Source organism: Brassica rapa, chromosome A06, assembly GCF_000309985.2.
Source record: "Brassica rapa cultivar Chiifu-401-42 chromosome A06, CAAS_Brap_v3.01, whole genome shotgun sequence".
Taxonomy (NCBI): Eukaryota; Viridiplantae; Streptophyta; class Magnoliopsida; order Brassicales; family Brassicaceae; genus Brassica; species Brassica rapa.
The window spans coordinates 70,163-89,922 of NC_024800.2; the positions used below are offsets into that span (position 1 = coordinate 70,163).

The following is a 19,760-nucleotide window of genomic DNA, read 5'->3' on the forward strand; positions in this document are numbered from 1 at the left end:
ATGACAATATTGTTTTAATGCTAGTTTCATACTGCACTAACATATGATGATGTTCAAAGAGGTTTGGAGCCTTTGTCGTCTCCGTTTATCAAGAAAATAATAATTTTATAGTTATTATTCCATCGATTTAGGGAGTATTATGAAGTTTTATTAAATTATTTGATAAAAACAATTGAAAGATACTCATTTACCATGAAAAAGAGTTTAGCATACATTAATACAAATGTAGAATATGGTAGAAATTTTAAAACAACACTAAAGATTATAGGCTTCAGTATATAAAGTATTTACCAAAAACTCAATATTTTTGTAGGGGTAGACACCAATTTTATCATGTTTGTTTGGTTTAGTCCGGTTCGGTTTAGATTATTTATATATATATTGAAATTGATTTTTACGAAAAATTGTAGTAATCATATATTCACCACTTTTTTGTTTATTTATTTAAAAATGTAACATCATATGTTCGAAACAATCAAACCAAAATGTGATGAATGAGTTCGATTTGTGGAATTTAGTGTGAACCGAATTTGGTATAACTAAACCGGAAATAACCGATAACCTAATAACAAACTCGTGTCCCGTGTGTTACGCTCACTAGATAAACACCAAACCTGTAAATGATATGATAGTAAGGAGAGGAGGACTCGTTGCTGCTGCCCTTGGCTCCCACTTTCTCGCACCTCATCATCGTCGTCTTCTCCACTTCGGTGCTCCTCTCTCCTGCCTCCCTCCTCTTCTTCCTCTTCCTCGCCGCCGATCTAATCTACGGTTGTGTTCTTCCTCATTGCGGTCGGGAGACATGGCGGAAACGAGATCCCCTCCCGCGGCGAAGAAAGTGGAGCACGTGATGCAGATGTTCGGTGACGTTAGGGTTGACAATTACTATTGGCTTCGTGATGATTCTCGTTGCAATCCCGATATGCTTTCATACCTCCGTGAAGAAAATGACTACACTGGTTCCGTCATGTCTGGTGAGTTAGTTAGGTTGTTAGGGATTAGTGTTTTTTCGCATCTCGATTCGGTTTATAATACTTTGGATTATAGATTATGGTTGGATTCGGTTAATAATAAATTTGTAATTTTGGATTAAAAATTGAATGTCATCGATACAGTTATTGGTTCTATGATTTTCAAATCTGTATTAAAATCATGTGTTATTGGTTTAATGAATCATAAATTTTATATCAAATCAAATGTTATTCAATCGTACGGATTTACTAATATATTTGATTTTATAATGAATTTGAATGGATTTGTTTGGATTTCTTAGTTAAATCCAAAGACTCTAATCTGAAGAAAACCTCCGGATTTGCATATTTTAATTGAATTTATAAATACTATATGGATTTCTAAATCAATCAAAATATATAAACCAATAACAGCTAAATTCAAAATAGTATTTTCAGTTTATCTGAAAATGGTAAACCATTCTCCGGAAAGAGAATGTAAAATGTGAAAGCTGTGGCTGTTAGTGGAAATCTGGTGTGGTGCGGATTCGAACTCGGGTAAAAGGATCCACCGAAACCATCCGACCACAGACTCATGGTTTTTTCAGTCTATCAATTTTTTATTATTTTGGGTTTTTGGGTCTATAGATCTGGTCGGGCACTGGTTTAAGTTTTCTGGTTCGGATTTGTGGTTCAGTTACAAATGCTCAGGAATAATACATTGACTGTGCAAGCTGTGAGATAATTAGATGGGAACTTAATTTTTTTCAGGGACTAAGGAATTTGAGAATAAGCTGTTTGCTGAAATAAGAGGGAGGATCAAAGAAGATGATATATCTGCACCTCTACGCAAGGGTCCTTACTACTATTACAAGAAGAATCTTCAAGGAAAGGAATATGTTCAGCACTGTAGGCGTTTGATCGCTGACAACAAAGCTGAGCCTTCTGTGTATGACACTATGCCAACTGGTCCAGATGCTCCTCCTGAGCATATCATTTTGGATGAGAATATCAAGGCCCAAGAGTTTGACTACTACAGTATTGGTGCCTTCAAGGTTAGACGACTATGGGAAACTTCGCTGGAGATAGACTTTGATTTCAGAAACTGTTTTTTTGTTAACAATGATATTTCATTCTCTTTAGGCTAGTCCAGATCATAAATTGGTGGCCTATGCAGAGGACACAAAAGGTGATGAGATATATACAGTGAACGTCATCGATTCTGAGTCCCTGAAACCATTGGGACAACCACTTAAAGGACTGACTTGTTATCTTGAATGGGCTGGTAATGATGCTTTGGTCTACATTACTATGGACGAAATCCTGCGACCTGATAAGGTTTACTTCTGAACGATTTTTTATTTAGATTTTGCTCTATTAATTATTCTTATTACATTAAATACTGTTTCTTTGAAACTTCATGTTGTCATTTTCGTACATTTATTGTGACAGGTTTGGTTACATAAGTTGGGGACAGAACAATCCAGTGATGTATGCCTCTACCACGAGAAGGATGATATGTTTTCTCTTGATCTTCACGCCTCTGAGAGCCATAAGTATATTTTTGTTGCATCCGAAAGCAAAACTACAAGATTTGTCTTCTCGCTTGATGTGTCCAAGCCTCAGGATGGACTCAAGGTGCTGACACCTCGTGTAGATGGCATTGATTCATCTGTCAGCCATCGAGGGAACCACTTTTTCATCCAGAGAAGGAGCACTGAGTTTTACAACTCAGAACTGGTGGCCTGTTCAGTTGATGACACATCTAAGACAACAGTTCTGATTCCGCATAGAGAAAGGTAAACCATTTTTGTTAGAATCTGTTTTGTCATTGTCAGTGTTCATATCCAAAATCCTGAGGAAGTCCAACTAGTTTTTAGTCTCATTTATATTCTTCGATTTTTTTCCAATCGCTAATTGAGTTTTATACTGCATTATTCACTTAAATATAAGTTCACCTTGTATCATATAGCCATATGGTAATAATTACACTGTATTTTTGATATGGACAGCGTAAAGATTCAGGAAATTAAGCTCTTTCGAGATCATCTTGCAGTATTCGAGCGTGAACAGGGACTGCAGAAGATAACAGTTCATAGACTTCCCGCTGAGGGACAGCCTCTGAACAATCTCCAAGCTGGTCGTAGTGTTAGCTTTGTTGATCCGGTCTATTCAATTGACTCAACAGAGTCTGAATTTGCGTCCAGTGTTTTAAGGTTCCGCTACAGCTCGATGAAGACACCTCCTTCTGTGTATGACTATGACATGGATAGTGGCACTTCTGTTATCAAGAAGATTGACACAGTAAGTAACAACTTATTCTTTACGACTCCTGGCACTTTAGATCAGTTTCATATTCACTCTGCACATATATTTGCGAATTTAAATATTTGCAATGCATAAGCGTATAATGGTGGCGAGTCATATTTACATGAAACGCACTATCTTTCTGGCTGTTACTTTGGTGTTACAATTTTTTTTCCCGTAAATAAGCTGCCTTATCTTTGGACATGGTCATCGCTTGATCTTTATGATAACATGCTGTATTTTTACAGGTATTGGGAGGTTTCGATGCATCGAATTATGTTACAGAAAGAAAATGGGTCACTGCAGCTGACGGAACTCAAGTTCCAATGTCTATTGTTTATAACAAAAACCTTGCAAAGCTCGATGGGTCTGATCCATGTCTGCTGTATGGATATGGTTCATATGAGGTAAAGCTTTTATGGTCCTTTCACTTATTTTTTTGGTGTGCGAAGCTATAAATTACTCTCATCGTTACAGATCTCGGTGGATCCATATTTCAAGGCATCAAGGTTATCCTTGTTAGATCGTGGTTTTATCTATGTAATTGCACATATTCGTGGGGGCGGTGAAATGGGGAGGCAGTGGTACGAGAACGGGAAGCTGTTGAAGAAGAAGAACACATTCACTGATTTTATAGCTTGTGCTGAGTCTTTAATAGAACTTAAGTATTGCTCAAAGGAAAAACTGTGTGTCGAAGGAAGGAGTGCTGGTGGCTTGCTGATGGGTGCTGTTCTGAACATGAGGCCTGACTTGTTCAAAGTGGTTATTGCTGGAGTTCCTTTTGTAGACGTTTTGACAACAATGCTGGACCCAACTATTCCGCTTACTACATCAGAATGGGAGGTTGGTTTGATACTTGCCCAACGCCTTGAAACATTGAATTACATACTTTCTTACTTACATGTGTTATTTGTTGGTTTCTATCATTTGTAGGAGTGGGGTGACCCCAGAAAGGAAGAGTTCTACTTCTACATGAAGTCATATTCCCCTGTTGACAATGTGAGTATATCGCCTCGTTTTGGTATTTATGCAATAACATGGAAGGTCTTTGTGATGATCCATTTATGCCAATGTAACAGGTCACGGCGCAGAATTATCCAAATGTTCTTGTTACTGCTGGGTTAAATGGTAAGCATTCATTTGTCTAGATACACTATGGAATCAAAATTGCTTCTCATTTTGGCAAAGTACGTTATTTCCTGATCTTTATGATTAGCTTCTGACTTATCTATGTTTGTAACTGGGTTTGTGACCAACAGATCCAAGGGTGATGTACTCTGAACCTGCCAAGTTTGTGGCGAAACTGAGAGAAATGAAGACTGACAACAACTTGCTTTTGTTCAAATGTGAGCTTGGCGCTGGACATTTCTCCAAATCTGGGAGGTATGAACGTAGTCTCAACATTACAAACACATCCGTTTGTACTGGACTCGAGTTGTGTTCAAACTAAGCTTGGTTGGTTTTTGCTATGTGATTGACCCATGTTTGATGCTATAATGCAGATTCGAGAAGCTTCAGGAAGATGCGTTTACGTTTGCGTTCATGATGAAAGTTCTGGACATGATTCCAGCTTCTGTGTGAGTGATCAGAAAAAAAGCCACTAAGAGAGTTTAGATTTATTTTATGCGCTCTTTTCTTTAAGCTCAGATTCCTTCTAGACACATTTTTATGCGTTTGCTAATAAAAGAGCTAAAGACTTAACAAGACAGTATTAAAAAAAGGCTTAACAATGGTCTGAAAATGCTTCTTAACGATGGTCGTGAGCGAGATCATAGAGATCTAAAAAACTAAGCACTAATCTCTGTGGCTAATTTTATTCTAAAATGGATTTGATTGATTCCGAGTGTTAAAAAGTATTTAACGTTGCTATTGCATGCATATGAAGTTTTCATGACAGTTATATAACTTTCCAAACCTCTGATCGGTTGTCATGGCGGACGAATGCATCTAATCTATTAATTTAGAATTCTATAGTGATCACAATTAAGCCTCTTAAGAGTTTAGATTATTTTATGCGCTCTTTTCTTGGAGCTCAAATTTCTTATAGACACATTTTTATGTTTCTGCTAATAAAGAGTTAAAGGCTTTTAAAATACCGTATAAAAAAGGCCTAATGATGGTCTGGAAATGCTTCTTAACGATATTCTTGAGTTCAAGACTTTTAAAAGACCGTCTAAACTGGAGACACTAATCTGTGTTGCTAATTTTATTCTAAAATGGATTTGATTGATTCTGAGTATTAAGAAGTTTTTAACGTTGCTAATTGCATGCATATGAAGTTTTCATGACAAATAACATTCCAAACCTTTTGATCTGTTGTCATGTGTGGAAAAAATGCATTATGTTGCGATGGTGGACCAAAAAAAACCCTCCAATTTTCATATGTTTATGTCTTAAACTCTTAAGTAAATGGGTCCGAAACTGATTCGGGTACGACCAGACGTATCCATTTAAGGAAAGTAAAAAAGGAAACTGGGTCAGTCCAAATAAGGAAGGTAACGAAACCCTTGGCGCACACGCATATATCTCAAAACAAAGACAAAACCCTTAATAACCGAGTCTCCTCCTCCGTCTTCTTAGCTTCCTCGCTTTAGTATCCCTCAGACTTTCCTCTCTTTTCGAACAAGTGTGCAGCAACTATGGCGGGCTTTGCATCACCGAATGTGACAGCACAGTTCCACTCGAAGACCAAAATCGAAGAGAAAGTGGACTACTCAAACCTCCCTTGCCCTAAACCCTACGAAGATATCCACCTCGAAGCTACCAGTTGAGTACCACACAAGACACTCTGTCTCTGTCTTCTTGGGTTTCTGATTTTATGGGTCTTTCTTTTACTCTCTACTTTTGGAAACCTAAATCGAAATAGGTGTTGCTCTTTAAGACTTATGCCGCTCTTCTAGACCTATAGATAACACTTTAACCTGTTTCTTGTTAATGGTTTTGCCACAACTTGACTTCAGGTCAAAGGTCATAACTTTAAGGTTATGAACTTTGACGTGTTTCTTGTTAATGGTTTTGTCACACTTTGACTTGGGTGGGGGGTTTCTTATACTTTTCAAGCATTATATATCCTTAAGTGAGATTGTGTGTGTTTTGATTTCACTTTTGCAGTCTCTCTAAAGCCAGAACTCTTTGAGGGTTTTCGCCTCAACTACACCAAGAGGATGAACCACAAGTTTTCTCTTATTCATAGGTACATTGAGTTTTGGTTTTTTTAAAAAAAGAAGCATATTTGTGTGTCCTAAGTAACTAAGCTTGTGAGTTGATGTTTTTCAAAAACAGCTTACTGATGGGAAACAGTGAATTTCCAGCTGAACGATCTCAGCATATTTTCAAGACTCCAACTTCCAGTTATGAATTTGGTGCAAATCTCATTGACCCAAAGGTGTATATACTTTTTGTTTGTTTGTGGTATTTTACTATTCTGTTTGTCATCAACAATTTATAATTTAACATTTACCAACTTGTAAACCAGTTGATGCTTGACGGAAGGCTCATGATGGATGGTACAGTTATTGCAAGATTCAATAGCGTTTTAAAGGAGAACTTCACCATCAAGACTACTGCTCAGGTACAACAAGTTTCATATTGTTTTGTTCTTCTGCTCTAATTAGCCTCTTTTTTTTTTTGTCTATAACCATATTCTTTTTTTTTTCTCGCTGCCAGCTGACAAATGAGCTAGATCAGTCACAAGGCGTGTTCACCGTTGATTACAAGGTGCGTAGTTATCTCTGTTCAATATTTTTGTTTATATCTATGAACCATGTTTGATTCTATTAGCTTGTCACATTATGTTTTGTAGGGGTCCGACTATAGAACTCAGTTTCAGCTTGGAAACTACAAGAATCAGTTTAAGCCTGGAACCAGCTCCCTGTTCAGAGCTAACTATATTCAGGTGTGAAATGAACTACTTGTCCTTGCTATTACGCTTTACCATCTTAAGTGTATTGTATGTACTGAGATGTGATCAATCTTTCCTTTTGTTAGTTACAAGAAATATTAACTCTATTCTTTCCACTATGAATTGTATATTTGTTTTTTTTTTATTGCAGCATGTCACACCCAAGCTATCTTTAGGTGGCGAGGTTTTATATCTTAGTGAGCATAGGAAGTCGGTTGTTGGTTATGTGGCTAGATACGAGACTGATAAAATGGTACAACGCTTTCTTCTCCAAATCAGAATAATTTGTAAAAACTTCTCAATGTTCTTTTCTTTTGATCTTCAAGCTAACTTTCAATATTATATTTTACAAACAGGTTGCCTCTGGGCAAGTTGCTTCCTCTGGTGTGGCTATCATGAACTATGTTCATAAAGTTACAGACAAGGTAAAACATTCCAGTCTCATCTTTATTGAGTGGATAAGCTAAAAACTCATGATGTTTTTTTTTCTTTGTAATCAGATCTCTTTAGCAGCAGAATTCTTTTACAGTTTTATGTTAAGAGATGGTGCAGCTAGTGTTGGGTATGACCTGATGTTCAGACAGGTACATAGTGCCTTTGTCCTGTTGGAGTCTTGAAATAACAAACAGCAAAGAAATGTTCTAACTTGGTGTTTTTTTTTCTTGTTGGGGTTTTGGTTTTAGAGTCGAGTAAGAGGAAAGATCGATTCTAATGGTGTTGTTTTTGCTCACGTGGAAGAACAATTGTGTCCTGGACTTGGTTTGCTTCTATGCGCTGAGGTAAAGAAAATAACTCTAAGCATGCGGTTTCATGGTCATGAATGTTATAATGATTGGTTTATTAAAAGGACCATTTTCTTGAATAATCAGGTTGATCATGTGAAGACGGATTACAAGTTTGGTTTGGGTGTAAAATACGAAGGCCTCTAGATTTTATTTTCTTTAGGCGTTGTTTATCCTCAAAGAGTTATCAGCTTAAGAAAGTGACTGTGAGGCACTCCCTCTCTCTCTCTCTCACAAACTCTTTGTTTAAGGTTTTAAGTGTTTTTGTGTATTGCTTCCAAAAGAATATAATGTGTACGTTTTTTAATCCCAGTACGTTTTTTAATCTAATGTGTGTTAACTTTTGATTATTTCTTTTCTGTGTTCTTGCAATATAAATCTTATACCGACACTAGAAACAGTCTTTAAAAAGAATTAACAAAATAATTTATATCTAAGTACTGAACTCACATTTCTAAACCATGAATTGTGTGTTTAAAAAAAAAAAACCAGGAATTGTGATAACTACACCATTTGTTTTACTTTACATTTACATGTTAAACAAACATAAACTAAGAATTTTGTTTGTTTATAATATCCTTAAAATTTGGAGAATAGTAGAATTAATGCACAAATCATTTTAAATTCAAAAATAGAAAAATAAATAATAGCATCACTTCAGTAAAAATAATAATAAAGAATAAACTAGTTTGTATGTTTTGGAGATCATTTGAGATTGAGCAGAATCAATGACTAGTTTAAGATAACTTTTAATTACAGGTACTAGGTAAATTTTAAATTAGTTGAAAATATTTCATGAAATTGGAAAAAACATTTTTAAAAATAAAAGGTTGAACTAATTATGTTATGAAAAATAAAAATTTGAACTACTTACTTATTAAAAAAAATCAAAGTTAAGTTGTGGATCCGACAGAAGAATTTTAGTCTCTTATATCATTGCATTGTTTGTTTGCTCAGGAACATAATATAATATGGATTGAGATTAAGGTTTTGAATGAGTGGCAGAACAAAAACATGAGAAATCGAAAAAATAGTAACATGCAGATTGCTCTGTAATTAATACCCAATCAAAAAAAAATGCAGAACATAGAATAAAAAAAAAAAAATAAAGACCAATGCGTGCATAAGAAATTATATGATAAAAATGTTGCCCTGCATAACCAGAGAAAAAGAGGTTGGTGGGGGACACTGGGCCAATGAATGTCCATCTTTGCTTTGTTTTTTTTTTTAATTTTTCCTTTGTCTATAAATACTACATAAGATTTTATTTTCTTCTCTCACAAATCATACATTCATTTTTTTTTGTAGTAAGTTCTCTTTTTCGTTTTATAAAAATTTTTATGATGAACTTTTATATTGTGTTTAACTGATTTTTCATATTTTTCAGGTGGGCTCAGACACTTATATCCACTAAAACAATATAAAAAATCAAACTGATAGTGGTTTGGAGTGGAAAAATATATGAGATCGATTACAAGAAGATATGTTGTTTGTCTTCAGCTATTACGAATGTCTTTTGGCGCTTTTCGTATATTGTGTGAGATATTGCAAAAGGAAAAATAGCTTACAACCAACATTAAATATAATAATTGAAGAGAGTGTGATTATGTTTCTAACAATCCTACTATATAAAAGGAGCTAAATCCTAGCTTCCTAAGCCTTGCCACATGAACAAAAATAATCAGAACCAACCATTATGCCATGTCATTCCGGACTGGACTTTAAAAAAAAAAACCAACCATTAAAATATGCGAAGAGTCACGGTTTAACCTGGTTCAACTCCAGTTACATCATAATAAAACAATGCATGCATTGATTGTTGATTATTAGTCTTCTAGCTACCACATCTTTGCCATCCTAAATCAAAATCGATTTTTACAACTTTAACTTGCCCCATACTTAATATTCTTATAGCTGGTGAACAATTTAATTTAGGAAATCATTATATTTCATGTCAAAAATGCATACTGTATTCATTGAAAATTAAATAACATATATTCTATCATTAGGATCAAGAACTCTAATCTGAAGACTATATATTCATCCCCTCTCACTCTGAAAAAACCACCACCGCCAACCGTTCAAGATTTTGTGTAAGTCAATATTTGAAAGTCACAATTTTGTCAATTTTTTGGCATAAGTGATATGTTTAAGAGTTGGATAGTTAAGTCCGTATGCGGTTGGGGACGTGGGGTTTGGCTCACCTTCCACTGTTTATTTTCAGTTGTTTTAATAATAGATTCATATTGATAATCTGTGCGAACAAACGTATAAGATTTTAGTTGGTTAAGATTAAACATAGACCGACAATCTTCCGTCTTTAGCTATTGGTCTCCGCCAAAAAATTTTGATTTAATATAATAGTTCCTGCCTGCTAAGCTACTACAATTGTAGTTCACGTCTATCGGTCATATAAAATATTTAGTTTTTTTTTGGCTTTATAAGATTTTAGTTTGTAATTAATCTCATGGTTCGATTTTATCCATTGAGACCTTTTTCACTATGCTTTATTATCAAACCATTTCACTTTGCCTAACATTTAAATATTCTTTCCTTTGTTTAAGGATTGATTGTTCCTCAATACCATGGTCAAACCAACCGCCAAAGATCTTCCGCTTATGGGAGGTATTTTGAATTTACAAGTGCATTTTTGAATCAAAAACATTATTAGTATTGATATATTAATTTAATACTTTAATCCAAATCTTTAATAAAACAAATATAAAATACAAATTATGTTTTATATATATATATATATATTTTTTTTATATTTTTGACTATTTACATCTTATTAAATTTGAAGTGCACAAAAAAAAAGAAAAGTTACATCTTATCTGATAAGATTCCAAATATATAAATACAATGCTACGTTTTGATTTTTGTTTATTGCTACGAAACGTTTTAAAAACTTGGGAAAAGGTAAAAATACAGACGACATGACCGACCACTCCTTTTCTCCTGGTTTGCAAGAATCTAATTGAGTTGCTTAATATTTGTTCCAAATTAATATATAGTCTCATCAGAATCATAAATTAATAATCTATCTCTATATAATTTTATATAAGTACTAAATAAAGATATTTTTGTTCATTTTATAGTTACAAAACTCTAATAAAACAAATATAAACATTATTAGTAAAATATGTTTTTTATTTAAAAATACAAATTATGAAAAAACCACAATTAGTTCTTAATAAAAAAATCATGCTCCCAACTGTATCAACAGATTCGTCATTCACCCCTAGAAGACACATATAGGAATAATTAAATACTTTGGCAAAAAAAAAAACATTTTTGTGATGAAGATTCTTAGATGATGATCGTTTTCTATACAAACATGCGGCACCTCTACACCATTGTTTTAATCCCAGGAAAACACGTAGAAATCCATTAACACAAATATTAACATACTTTAGTTAAATATGTAATCCGCGCGGAGCGCGGACACCAGCTCTAGTATGTATAACAAAGTTCAAAGAAATGTTGAACTAGGATTTGGACGAACGCAAAACACAGTGAATCATAAATTTTTTGAAGTCCTTCAAACGACTAAATTGCTTGCTTGTGACTATATCAAAACTCCAACAACAGAAGAATTAAGATAGATTCTAGAACGACTACGTACTAATGGATGAGAGATATTGACTTTATTCTAGTTGTTTTGTTGGAGCTATGAATGAAGTTTATGTTTGCGTTAAAGTGAAGTCTGAAGTTCTATACGAATAAACAGAAAATAATAAACATGTTTTATGTAAATTAAAACTTATGTAAATAATTTCGTGTAATGGTTAAAAATACATTTTTTTGACTAAAGACTTTCAAATGGTTAAAAATATTAGAAGCTAGTATGTTATTTATGTGTAGAACTTTTGTTTTTACGTTAAAATTTTGATACGAAGTGTTTATCAATATAAAGCTTATTTTCACTATCTTGTCGGTGCAAAAAAACGCAATCTTATTGTATTCTATATGTCGAATTTTTTGTTTAATAACATCAAATAAACTCGTTTTAGAAAACTCCAGCTAAATATGAAATTCAAAGAGAAATTTAAAAGCTTGGATGTATGAACGTTTCTCAATCTTGCGAAGTTCAGTTAAGATGGGCTGAGATCTTTCTTAATGGACCGAAGGTGACATATGTCAGCTGATGTTATTTTCTTCTTTTCAAAAAAACTTACAAATTATTATTTTTATTTATATATTTTATTGAGTTTTTTGTTCGTTCTAAAAGTGGTCTCTAATTGTCGACAAAAAAAAAGTGGTCTCTAATTATATAATTTTAAAATTGCTGATATAACTCTGAGCGTATCTAACTAATTAATCAATCACAGTTCCTGTCGTTCCAAAACGGCGCCGTTGCGTGTGATTTTACGATGGTCAACTCGAAAACCCTATAATATGAAATAAGAAGGAAAGAATTGGCCTTTCACACTATTCCTTCCTCTGTTTCGCTTCCTTCCCCTACAGAGAGATTCACGCCTCAACCCCCCCCCCCCCCCCCCCTACCAACTTCCTTTCTCCTCCTTCGGGTTTCGATTCTTCTCCTCCTTCGGATTGCGTTTCTCAATTGGAGTCTCGGTGATCGAAATTGATTGTCGAAATCATCAGCCCTTTAGACTTTTTCAAAGTATGTACCTTTACGGTGATTACGATCGTTTATTCTGATTTTAGAAGAATTTAGAGAGTGAAAGTTGAGGTCTTTGCGATGGATTCGGCGATTGAAATCAGTTCAGACAGTGATGTTGAGATACAAGAAACTAGAACCAATCTTCCTCAAGGTTCTGTTTTTTTTTTCTCACCTATCCTTTGTTACTTGTTTCTCACTTTATGGTGATGTGTGTGTTTTTTTACCTCGCAGGCTCTACGCTTAGACCTCACTTTGTTAGGGGGGCGTCTTTAAATGCAAATGGTCTCACTAGAATGGGACTTCCACTACCCTCTTCACGCAATGGCTTTGAAGCCAAGCCAGTGACTAATGGGTACATTGGATCTTCTCAACAGGATGTTAAAAGGGTTCTTCCACCTTCTCTTACTCGACCTCCTATGCCGTTGAGGCCTGATATTGTTGGTGCGAGTAATGGCAACGGGAGTCAGTTTCGTGGGGTTTATACTGTTACTCCAGCTGTGTCAGCTCCAGGAAACTTTGGTGGTGGTTATGGTGGGTTCCATGATGGGATGGGCATGGGGCGTGTCATTAATGGGGATAGGTTGTTTCCTCCGTCTGGGGCGCATGGAGCAGGTGCTTCTACCTCGCATTTCAATGGTGGAAGTGATCCGTTGCATAGGAATGGCATGGGTGAGGATAGGAGTTCGGAGAATGACGAGAGGCTCATCTATCAGGCTGCACTTCAGGTTTTTATCGTTCTCCCAGCTCTTGGCTTGTGTAGCTCTTATACTAGTTCTCCTTTTTGTGGGTTTAGTACTATGTCTATGTGCAATACACTTCTCTCTTTCATTAGCTTTGTGGTCAGTGGTACTGAACTAGAGAAACGAATGAATGGAGTAGGCTAGTTCCTTTCTGGTTAGTTATACGTCAGAGAGATTAATATGTTACTCTTAGGGTTTAGATGTCTTACTATTACCAATGGTGCTCGAAACAGAATAACATGCCGACTCACTCAGTTTTTGATAATGTGTAAAAGCATTCGTCTCTTGATTCATACTGTTTGTAAAGATTATAATTTCGATATCTTAGAGTTTGGTGCTCTCGCATAATTGCCCTGTATGATATTATCAAGTGCTTAAAATTGTGATAAACAAGTAAGTATTCCTTGCAGAATCTGAATCAACCCAAGTCCGAGGTCGATTTACCTGACGGTCTTCTTTCAGTTCCTCTTATGAAGCATCAGGTACTCATGTTTCTAGTTCATCTTTCAGTATCTGTTTGGAATGGGCTTGCGTACTAAACACTGTTGTTTCTCAGAAAATTGCATTGGCATGGATGTTTCAGAAGGAAACTAGAAGTGCCCCCTGTCTAGGAGGGATACTAGCTGATGACCAGGTTACTTTTAATCGTAATTATTTTCCTGCTAAAGTATTAAGTTTCACTACGTTCCCCTCTCATTCCATTTGGTTTGCTGTGCAGGGCCTTGGTAAAACAATCTCAACAATTGCTCTTATCCTAAAACAAATGCACGAGGCAAAATCAAAGTCTGAGAATTCAAGCAATCAAGTGGCTGAAGCATTGGATCTGGATGCTGATGATGAATCAGAGAATCCATTTGTGAAACAAGAGTCGAAGGCTATAAGTGTTAATGGCGTGAATGGCAGCTTTGGCATGAAGAAAGGCAAGGATGAAGAAGCGAGTACTTCAACAAGGAAATTTAATGGGAAAAGACCAGCAGCTGGCACTTTAATTGTTTGTCCAGCCAGTGTTGTGCGGCAGTGGGCAAGAGAACTCGATGAGAAGGTTACTGAAGAAGCTAAGCTTTCTGTTCTAATCTACCACGGTGGTAACAGGACCAAAGATCCTACTGAGCTAGCAAAGTATGATGTGGTGATGACAACTTACGCTATCGTCTCAAATGAAGTTCCAAAGAAAGCCCTGAAGGATGACGATGAGAATGATGAAAAAATATGCCGATAATCATGGTCTCGCCTCTGGCTTCTCCATGAGTAAGAAACGCAAAGAAGTGTTGGGTGCTCCTAAGAAGAGCAAGAAACGAGGCAAGAAAAACGCTGACGAGTCTGACCCTGACTGTGGTGCTCTAGCAAAGGTTGGGTGGTTAAGAGTTGTACTAGACGAAGCTCAGACGATTAAGAACCATAGAACCCAGGTGGCAAGAGCTTGTTGTGGTCTTCGAGCCAAAAGGAGATGGTGTTTGTCTGGAACACCGATTCAAAACACGATAGATGATTTGTATAGCTATTTCAGGTTTCTGAGGTATGATCCATATGCCGTGTACAAGTCATTCTACAGCACAATTAAGGTTCCAATTTCCAGAAATTCCCAAATTGGTTACAAGAAGCTTCAAGCTATTTTGAAGGCTATCATGCTGCGCCGTACCAAAGGTACTTTGACTGTCTCATTAATGTTTTCAGTTGATAAAATTGGTGTCAGGTGATGGGCTTTGTCTTCATAACAGTGTTCTATGCCATAGGCTTTATATCTCTTGAGAGTTTCTATTAATTATCTTCTGATCTACAATCTAGGAACGTTGCTTGATGGTCAGCCTATAATTAATCTACCACCGAAGACAATTAATTTGAGCAAGGTAGACTTTTCGGTAGAGGAGCGGTCTTTCTACACGAAGCTTGAATCCGATTCACGTTCTCAGTTCAAGGTGCTCTTTCTAACAGTTCATCCTTTGTTTATAGCTGTGGTCTGCACAATTTTGTAGTAACTAGCAACTCGATGATATTTATCTTCTCTCTGCAGGCATATGCTGATGCAGGAACTTTGAATCAAAACTATGCGAACATTCTTCTCATGCTTTTACGGTTACGTCAAGCCTGTGACCATCCCCAACTTGTTAAAGGATTCAGCTCAGATTCTGTAGGAAAAGAATCAGAAAAAGCTGCTAAAAAACTTCTCGGGAGGTTTGTGTTAGCTTGCTGAATCGCTTAGAATCATCTCCCATCTGCCGTGCCTGCAACGTAAGTGCATAATGATGTAGGTTTAAATGATCACGTTCACACCATCTGATTACCTCATCTGTATGTTTTGTCTTCTGTCATTTTGCAGGATCCACCAGAAGCTCCTGTTATTACTTTGTGTGGCCATATATTCTGCTATCAGTGTGTATCAGAATACATCACAGGGGATGAGAACTCGTGCCCTGTATGCAGAGAACAGCTTGCGCATGATGTTGTTTTCTCCAAGTCTACTCTTCGAACCTGTGCCGCTGATGATATTGGTTGTAGTTCTTCCTCACCATGCTAAAGGTCTTAACAAAGCAGCTTTTCAGAATGGCGAGTTCAGCTCGTCAAAAATCAAAACTGTCTTAGATATTCTGCAGTCGCTTTCTAACCAAGGAAGAGGTCCAAACTCAACTCAGAACGGTGGAATGCCTTCTTCCTCGCTGCCATATGACGTCGATGATGACGATGATGTGACCATTATAGAGCAAACGAGTGTGCCTTCAACTCCTCCTTGCAACCAAGCGCCAGTGAAAACGATCATCTTTTCTCAGTGGACTAGTATGCTTGACGTGCTCGAGTTCTCTCTAAATGAAAAGACTATAGAGTTCAGAAGATTAGATGGTACAATGAGTCTAGCTGCTAGAGACAGAGCTGTCAAAGAATTCAGCAACGATCCAGATGTAAGTCAATCTAACTTTTTAAACTTGATTTCTCCTAAGCAATTGAGTATATGTTATGTTCCCTGCTTTTTATCACAGGTAAAAGTGATGATAATGTCTCTAAAAGCTGGAAACCTTGGGCTGAATATGGTTGCTGCAAGTCATGTCATTCTTCTTGATCTTTGGTGGAATCCCACTACTGAGGATCAAGCTATTGATCGAGCACATCGTATTGGACAAACTCGACCAGTTACTGTTACTCGTATTACGATAACAAATACGGTTGAGGATAGAATTTTGGCTCTCCAGGTATGGTTTTCTTTGCTTCTAACTGTACATGTTTCCCCTCAGTTTCTCATTCCTGGCTCTTTGATTATTTTTTGTATCATCAGGAAGAGAAAAGAGCAATGGTTGCATCTGCCTTTGGTGAAGACCATGGTGGAGGCTCTGCAACTCGACTAACAGTAGATGATCTCAAATATCTTTTCATGGTGTAGACAACTTTGGTTTAGCGTATTTCTAAATCTCCGGTTTACCAAGTTTCACTTCCAGAGTTTTGATCATGAAGAAACCTTTGAGCTGCATTTTATGTTCTTCAGGTTCACAGATTGGAATTGAGCAAATTTGTAAATAACTCTTTTCTTTTTCATAGTTATATACATCAGACTACCCTTTGGAGAAAGTGCATGTGTTCTCATTGTAATCTAAATATACACCAACTTAGTTTCATTCATACACAACAGAATCATATCCTGTAAGAAGGTCAAACTTATTCTTTGCAACAGTTTTGAGTTCTGAGATCATGATTTAATAATTGTAGATAGTGGCTATTTAAAAAAAAATTGTTTAAACATTCGAAAAAATCAGTCTAGGTGTCTGCCTATAAATATTTAGAACATTGATTGTAGTCTTGTAGAGGAAACTATTGAAGAACATGAATAGAACATACATGTAGTTATCATCAGCTCAAAAGGCATATATGCAGAGGCAGTTAGAAACACTGGCCAAAATAAGAAATAGAGACAGTCACATCATGAAACAATTAAGATTGTGTCCCTATGTATAACAAAAGAAAAGGAGTCTCTGCTCTTTAACAAAAGAGAACACACATGTGTTTATATATCATTCATCTTCTTTCACTTCCTGCATCTCCAAGCTGATACAGAATATAGAGGTCTATCTTGCCAGCAAATCACAGCACACCCACTCTCTTCTTTGATCATATACCCATCAAAACCATACCCTTGAAGCAACCTCCTAGCTTGCAACATCGCAAAATAGCTAAGAGGAACATTCCCAAAACCAGCCAAATCAATCCTCTGGCTCCATTTCTCAAGCTTCTCATGTCTTTCCTTTCTCTCAGATCCCTCGCACGCTATGATGTTCTTGATCTCTTCCCCGAAAAACATCTTCTCCACTTTGATCCTATCTTGCCAAGTCCTTGGAACTTTTGCTTCCAAGCAATCAAACAACGCTGCGTAGGTGTAGAGTGATTCTAATAGCCTCTCCATCAGTGTAGACCCGTTGTGGTCTGAGTCTTGCTCAGTGACCACCATGATCTTTGGAGACAAACTCCACATTGCATTGAGGAATCTATCAATCCTCCTGAGCTAGGTAGAGGCAAAGATGAAGCTGAGTCGCCTCTTAGGCTGCATCCATTCTTTCTCAAGATATCATCATCAGAGGCCAAGAAGTTATGCAACTGAAGAACCGAGCTGACGGCTAAGGCCTCTCCTGTCTTAACACGCAGCTGGTCTACGTTTAAAGACTCTAAACTACTCACAACGGGATTAAACTGAAACGGGATGTCGAGCTTCTCCGCTTCCTCAGTGAGTCTATGAGCCATTTGATCAAGCACTTCCTTGTGGCGATGAACACAAGTGATCCTCAAATGCGGTGGACCTTCAGGCCTAGAGTTAAAATCTTGAATCAAAGCAAGCCACTGAGCAGGCTCACAAGCATCGAGATCAATCACATGAACCATCTTCTCTCCTTCCATAGCCTCGAGTATAGCTCGGTTAGTGAGCAGGTAAGACACTTTGAGTATAGGGAACATATCAAAGAACAATCTCCTGACATGAACCTCCTCGGAGACGTTGCTGGTCTTTCTCTGAGTTGCGTTGAGCGCCTTGTAGAGACCAGGCCAAGACTTGAGGATTCTGTTAGCTAGCGCTTCGGTGAAGTAAGCTGCGACTCGCTGCATCGTGTCGCCGTCAGGGGAAGAGAGGAGAGAGAGCTGCTCGAGCGCTGCGTTTGCGTTTTGGAGGCTGCCTGAGGCCACGTGGTTGGCGCAGGTTAGCAGGAGGTGGATCAAGTAGAGACCGCGCTCCTCTGGTTTGAGGTCTTTGAAGGGTGATGAGGGAGAAGAGAGGAGAGCTGGTCTTGTGAGTGACATGGTTGAGAAGACTTGGAGTGGTGATGAAGCTACAGAGGATGTTCCATTGTCTTCTTGAAGCATAGCCACAACCATTGAAGGCCAAAAGGTCAATCCTTTTAATGGAAAGTTGGAACTTTGCGACGAGAAGAACCAAACCAAGATTCGAAATACTTTTAAAGATCCAGAGAATCTGCAGTTTTTAATAAAAAGAGCATAAATGGTTAAAGAACAGAGGAACAAGGGTTTTAAATGTTCTTGATATAGAAAGTACAGATTTTTAAACCTATAGATAGTAATAGAAAGACAACAACTGATTAGAACTGTCTGAATTTGATAAAGAAAAGGAAAGAAACAAGAAACTTACTTGATTTTTGCATCAATGGAAAGAACAAAAAAAACAAATGAATTTAGAAGAAAATGTGAAGGTTTTATATTTTTTTGTTGGGTGAGTTATACTTCTATCTATGTAATTTGTGGGTAAGAACAAAGAAGTCTCTAGTGGGTTATCTTGTGAGTTATAGCGTGTGTATGTGTGTGTGGATTGTAACTAAAAAACACTAAAACAGAGGTATTGTTCCTTTTGGTTCTACGTACCAGACAATGCGTGATAGTTGGTTTTGTCTTCTTCCTTGTTGTTTTTTTGTGTTCTTTTTTTCTTTTCGTTTTAAGGAATTAAATAAAAATAGTCAAAGTTTCAATCTCATTGTTAAACTATAGTTATTGTTATGTTCACATTCACATGGTACTAGTTGTACTACATGAATAGTCACACATCTAAGCCCACGTATCAACATTTCTGTCCATTAGAAATTTAGAATCAAAACAAGATATTACAAAGAGTAGCCTCACCTGTAATTTTCTTGAAAATAATAAGGTAATTTCCAGATATGTGTTTGATTAGTTCTTGATTTACTTTTGAATCATGGTTCTTGATTTAGAGAAACTAGAAAAGAAGGAAAGTTAGATGAGATTACCCAAAAGAAAAGAAAGTTAGATGATGCAAGAAGTTCAATGAACCCATTTGTCATTATATCTTTTGGCATTTTCTCATTACATAATTTGAGTTTGGAGCCTCCACTTTTATGGTTTTTGTTTCCACATGAGGTGGATTTGGAATCATGACTGTTTTCCAATTATAAAAACAAAAAATCTTTTGTTTTAGGTAAAAAGGTGTTTTGGAAAAATATGATTCTGAGAAGGAAC

At 36.5% G+C, this 19,760-nt stretch overlaps 4 protein-coding genes across 5 annotated transcripts; 3 read left to right on the top strand and 1 right to left on the bottom strand.

Moving 5' to 3' along the window:
- Window positions 1-590: 590 nt before the first annotated feature.
- LOC103871350 (protease 2) lies at window positions 591-4,969 on the top strand. Its single transcript, XM_009149594.3, has 11 exons — window positions 591-974; window positions 1,722-2,005; window positions 2,094-2,288; window positions 2,403-2,749; window positions 2,963-3,254; window positions 3,506-3,664; window positions 3,735-4,100; window positions 4,191-4,256; window positions 4,337-4,385; window positions 4,517-4,640; window positions 4,760-4,969. Exons 1-11 carry the CDS (start codon window positions 626-628, stop codon window positions 4,836-4,838), a joined length of 2,310 nt encoding a protein of 769 aa, XP_009147842.2. The 5' UTR covers window positions 591-625; the 3' UTR covers window positions 4,839-4,969.
- Window positions 4,970-5,201: 232 nt separating this feature from the next.
- LOC103871682 (probable mitochondrial import receptor subunit TOM40-2) lies at window positions 5,202-11,364 on the top strand. 2 transcript variants are annotated; one of them, XM_009149959.3, is made up of 11 exons: window positions 5,202-6,023; window positions 6,369-6,450; window positions 6,540-6,642; window positions 6,733-6,828; window positions 6,924-6,974; window positions 7,060-7,152; window positions 7,310-7,411; window positions 7,515-7,583; window positions 7,659-7,742; window positions 7,842-7,937; window positions 8,028-11,364. In XM_009149959.3, exons 1-11 carry the CDS (start codon window positions 5,897-5,899, stop codon window positions 8,085-8,087), a joined length of 963 nt encoding a protein of 320 aa, XP_009148207.1. In that variant the 5' UTR covers window positions 5,202-5,896; the 3' UTR covers window positions 8,088-11,364. The 2 variants fall into 2 exon arrangements, with proteins under 2 accessions (XP_009148207.1, XP_033129287.1); XM_033273396.1 differs by having other exon boundaries at window positions 7,842-11,364.
- A 1,016-nt stretch (window positions 11,365-12,380) lies between these two features.
- Window positions 12,381-16,964, top strand: LOC103871349 (helicase-like transcription factor CHR28). The gene is given in 13 exon segments (XM_009149593.3): window positions 12,381-12,718; window positions 12,799-13,292; window positions 13,718-13,789; window positions 13,864-13,941; window positions 14,026-14,511; window positions 14,513-14,951; window positions 15,093-15,223; window positions 15,319-15,469; window positions 15,472-15,536; window positions 15,625-15,816; window positions 15,818-16,201; window positions 16,280-16,489; window positions 16,573-16,964. Coding segments are annotated over 13 exon segments (2,880 nt in total). The 5' UTR covers window positions 12,381-12,645; the 3' UTR covers window positions 16,678-16,964.
- Window positions 16,965-17,085: 121 nt separating this feature from the next.
- Window positions 17,086-18,987, bottom strand: LOC103871348 (scarecrow-like protein 3). The gene is given in 3 exon segments (XM_009149592.3): window positions 17,086-17,783; window positions 17,786-18,747; window positions 18,922-18,987. Coding segments are annotated over 2 exon segments (1,332 nt in total). The 5' UTR covers window positions 18,651-18,747; window positions 18,922-18,987; the 3' UTR covers window positions 17,086-17,316.
- Window positions 18,988-19,760: the final 773 nt, after the last annotated feature.

Excerpts from the sequence above, each read along its gene's own strand:
- LOC103871350 (XM_009149594.3), top strand. The coding sequence starts at position 626 with ATGATAGTAAGGAGAGGAGGACTCGTTGCTGCTGCCCTTGGCTCCCAC. Across the intron at positions 975-1,721 it reads CACTGGTTCCGTCATGTCTG|GGACTAAGGAATTTGAGAAT; the intron begins GTGAGTTAGTTA and ends AATTTTTTTCAG. Across the intron at positions 4,257-4,336 it reads CATATTCCCCTGTTGACAAT|GTCACGGCGCAGAATTATCC; the intron begins GTGAGTATATCG and ends CCAATGTAACAG.
- LOC103871682 (XM_033273396.1), top strand. The coding sequence starts at position 5,897 with ATGGCGGGCTTTGCATCACCGAATGTGACAGCACAGTTCCACTCGAAG. Across the intron at positions 6,024-6,368 it reads TATCCACCTCGAAGCTACCA|TCTCTCTAAAGCCAGAACTC; the intron begins GTTGAGTACCAC and ends TCACTTTTGCAG. Across the intron at positions 7,743-7,841 it reads ATGACCTGATGTTCAGACAG|AGTCGAGTAAGAGGAAAGAT; the intron begins GTACATAGTGCC and ends TTTTGGTTTTAG.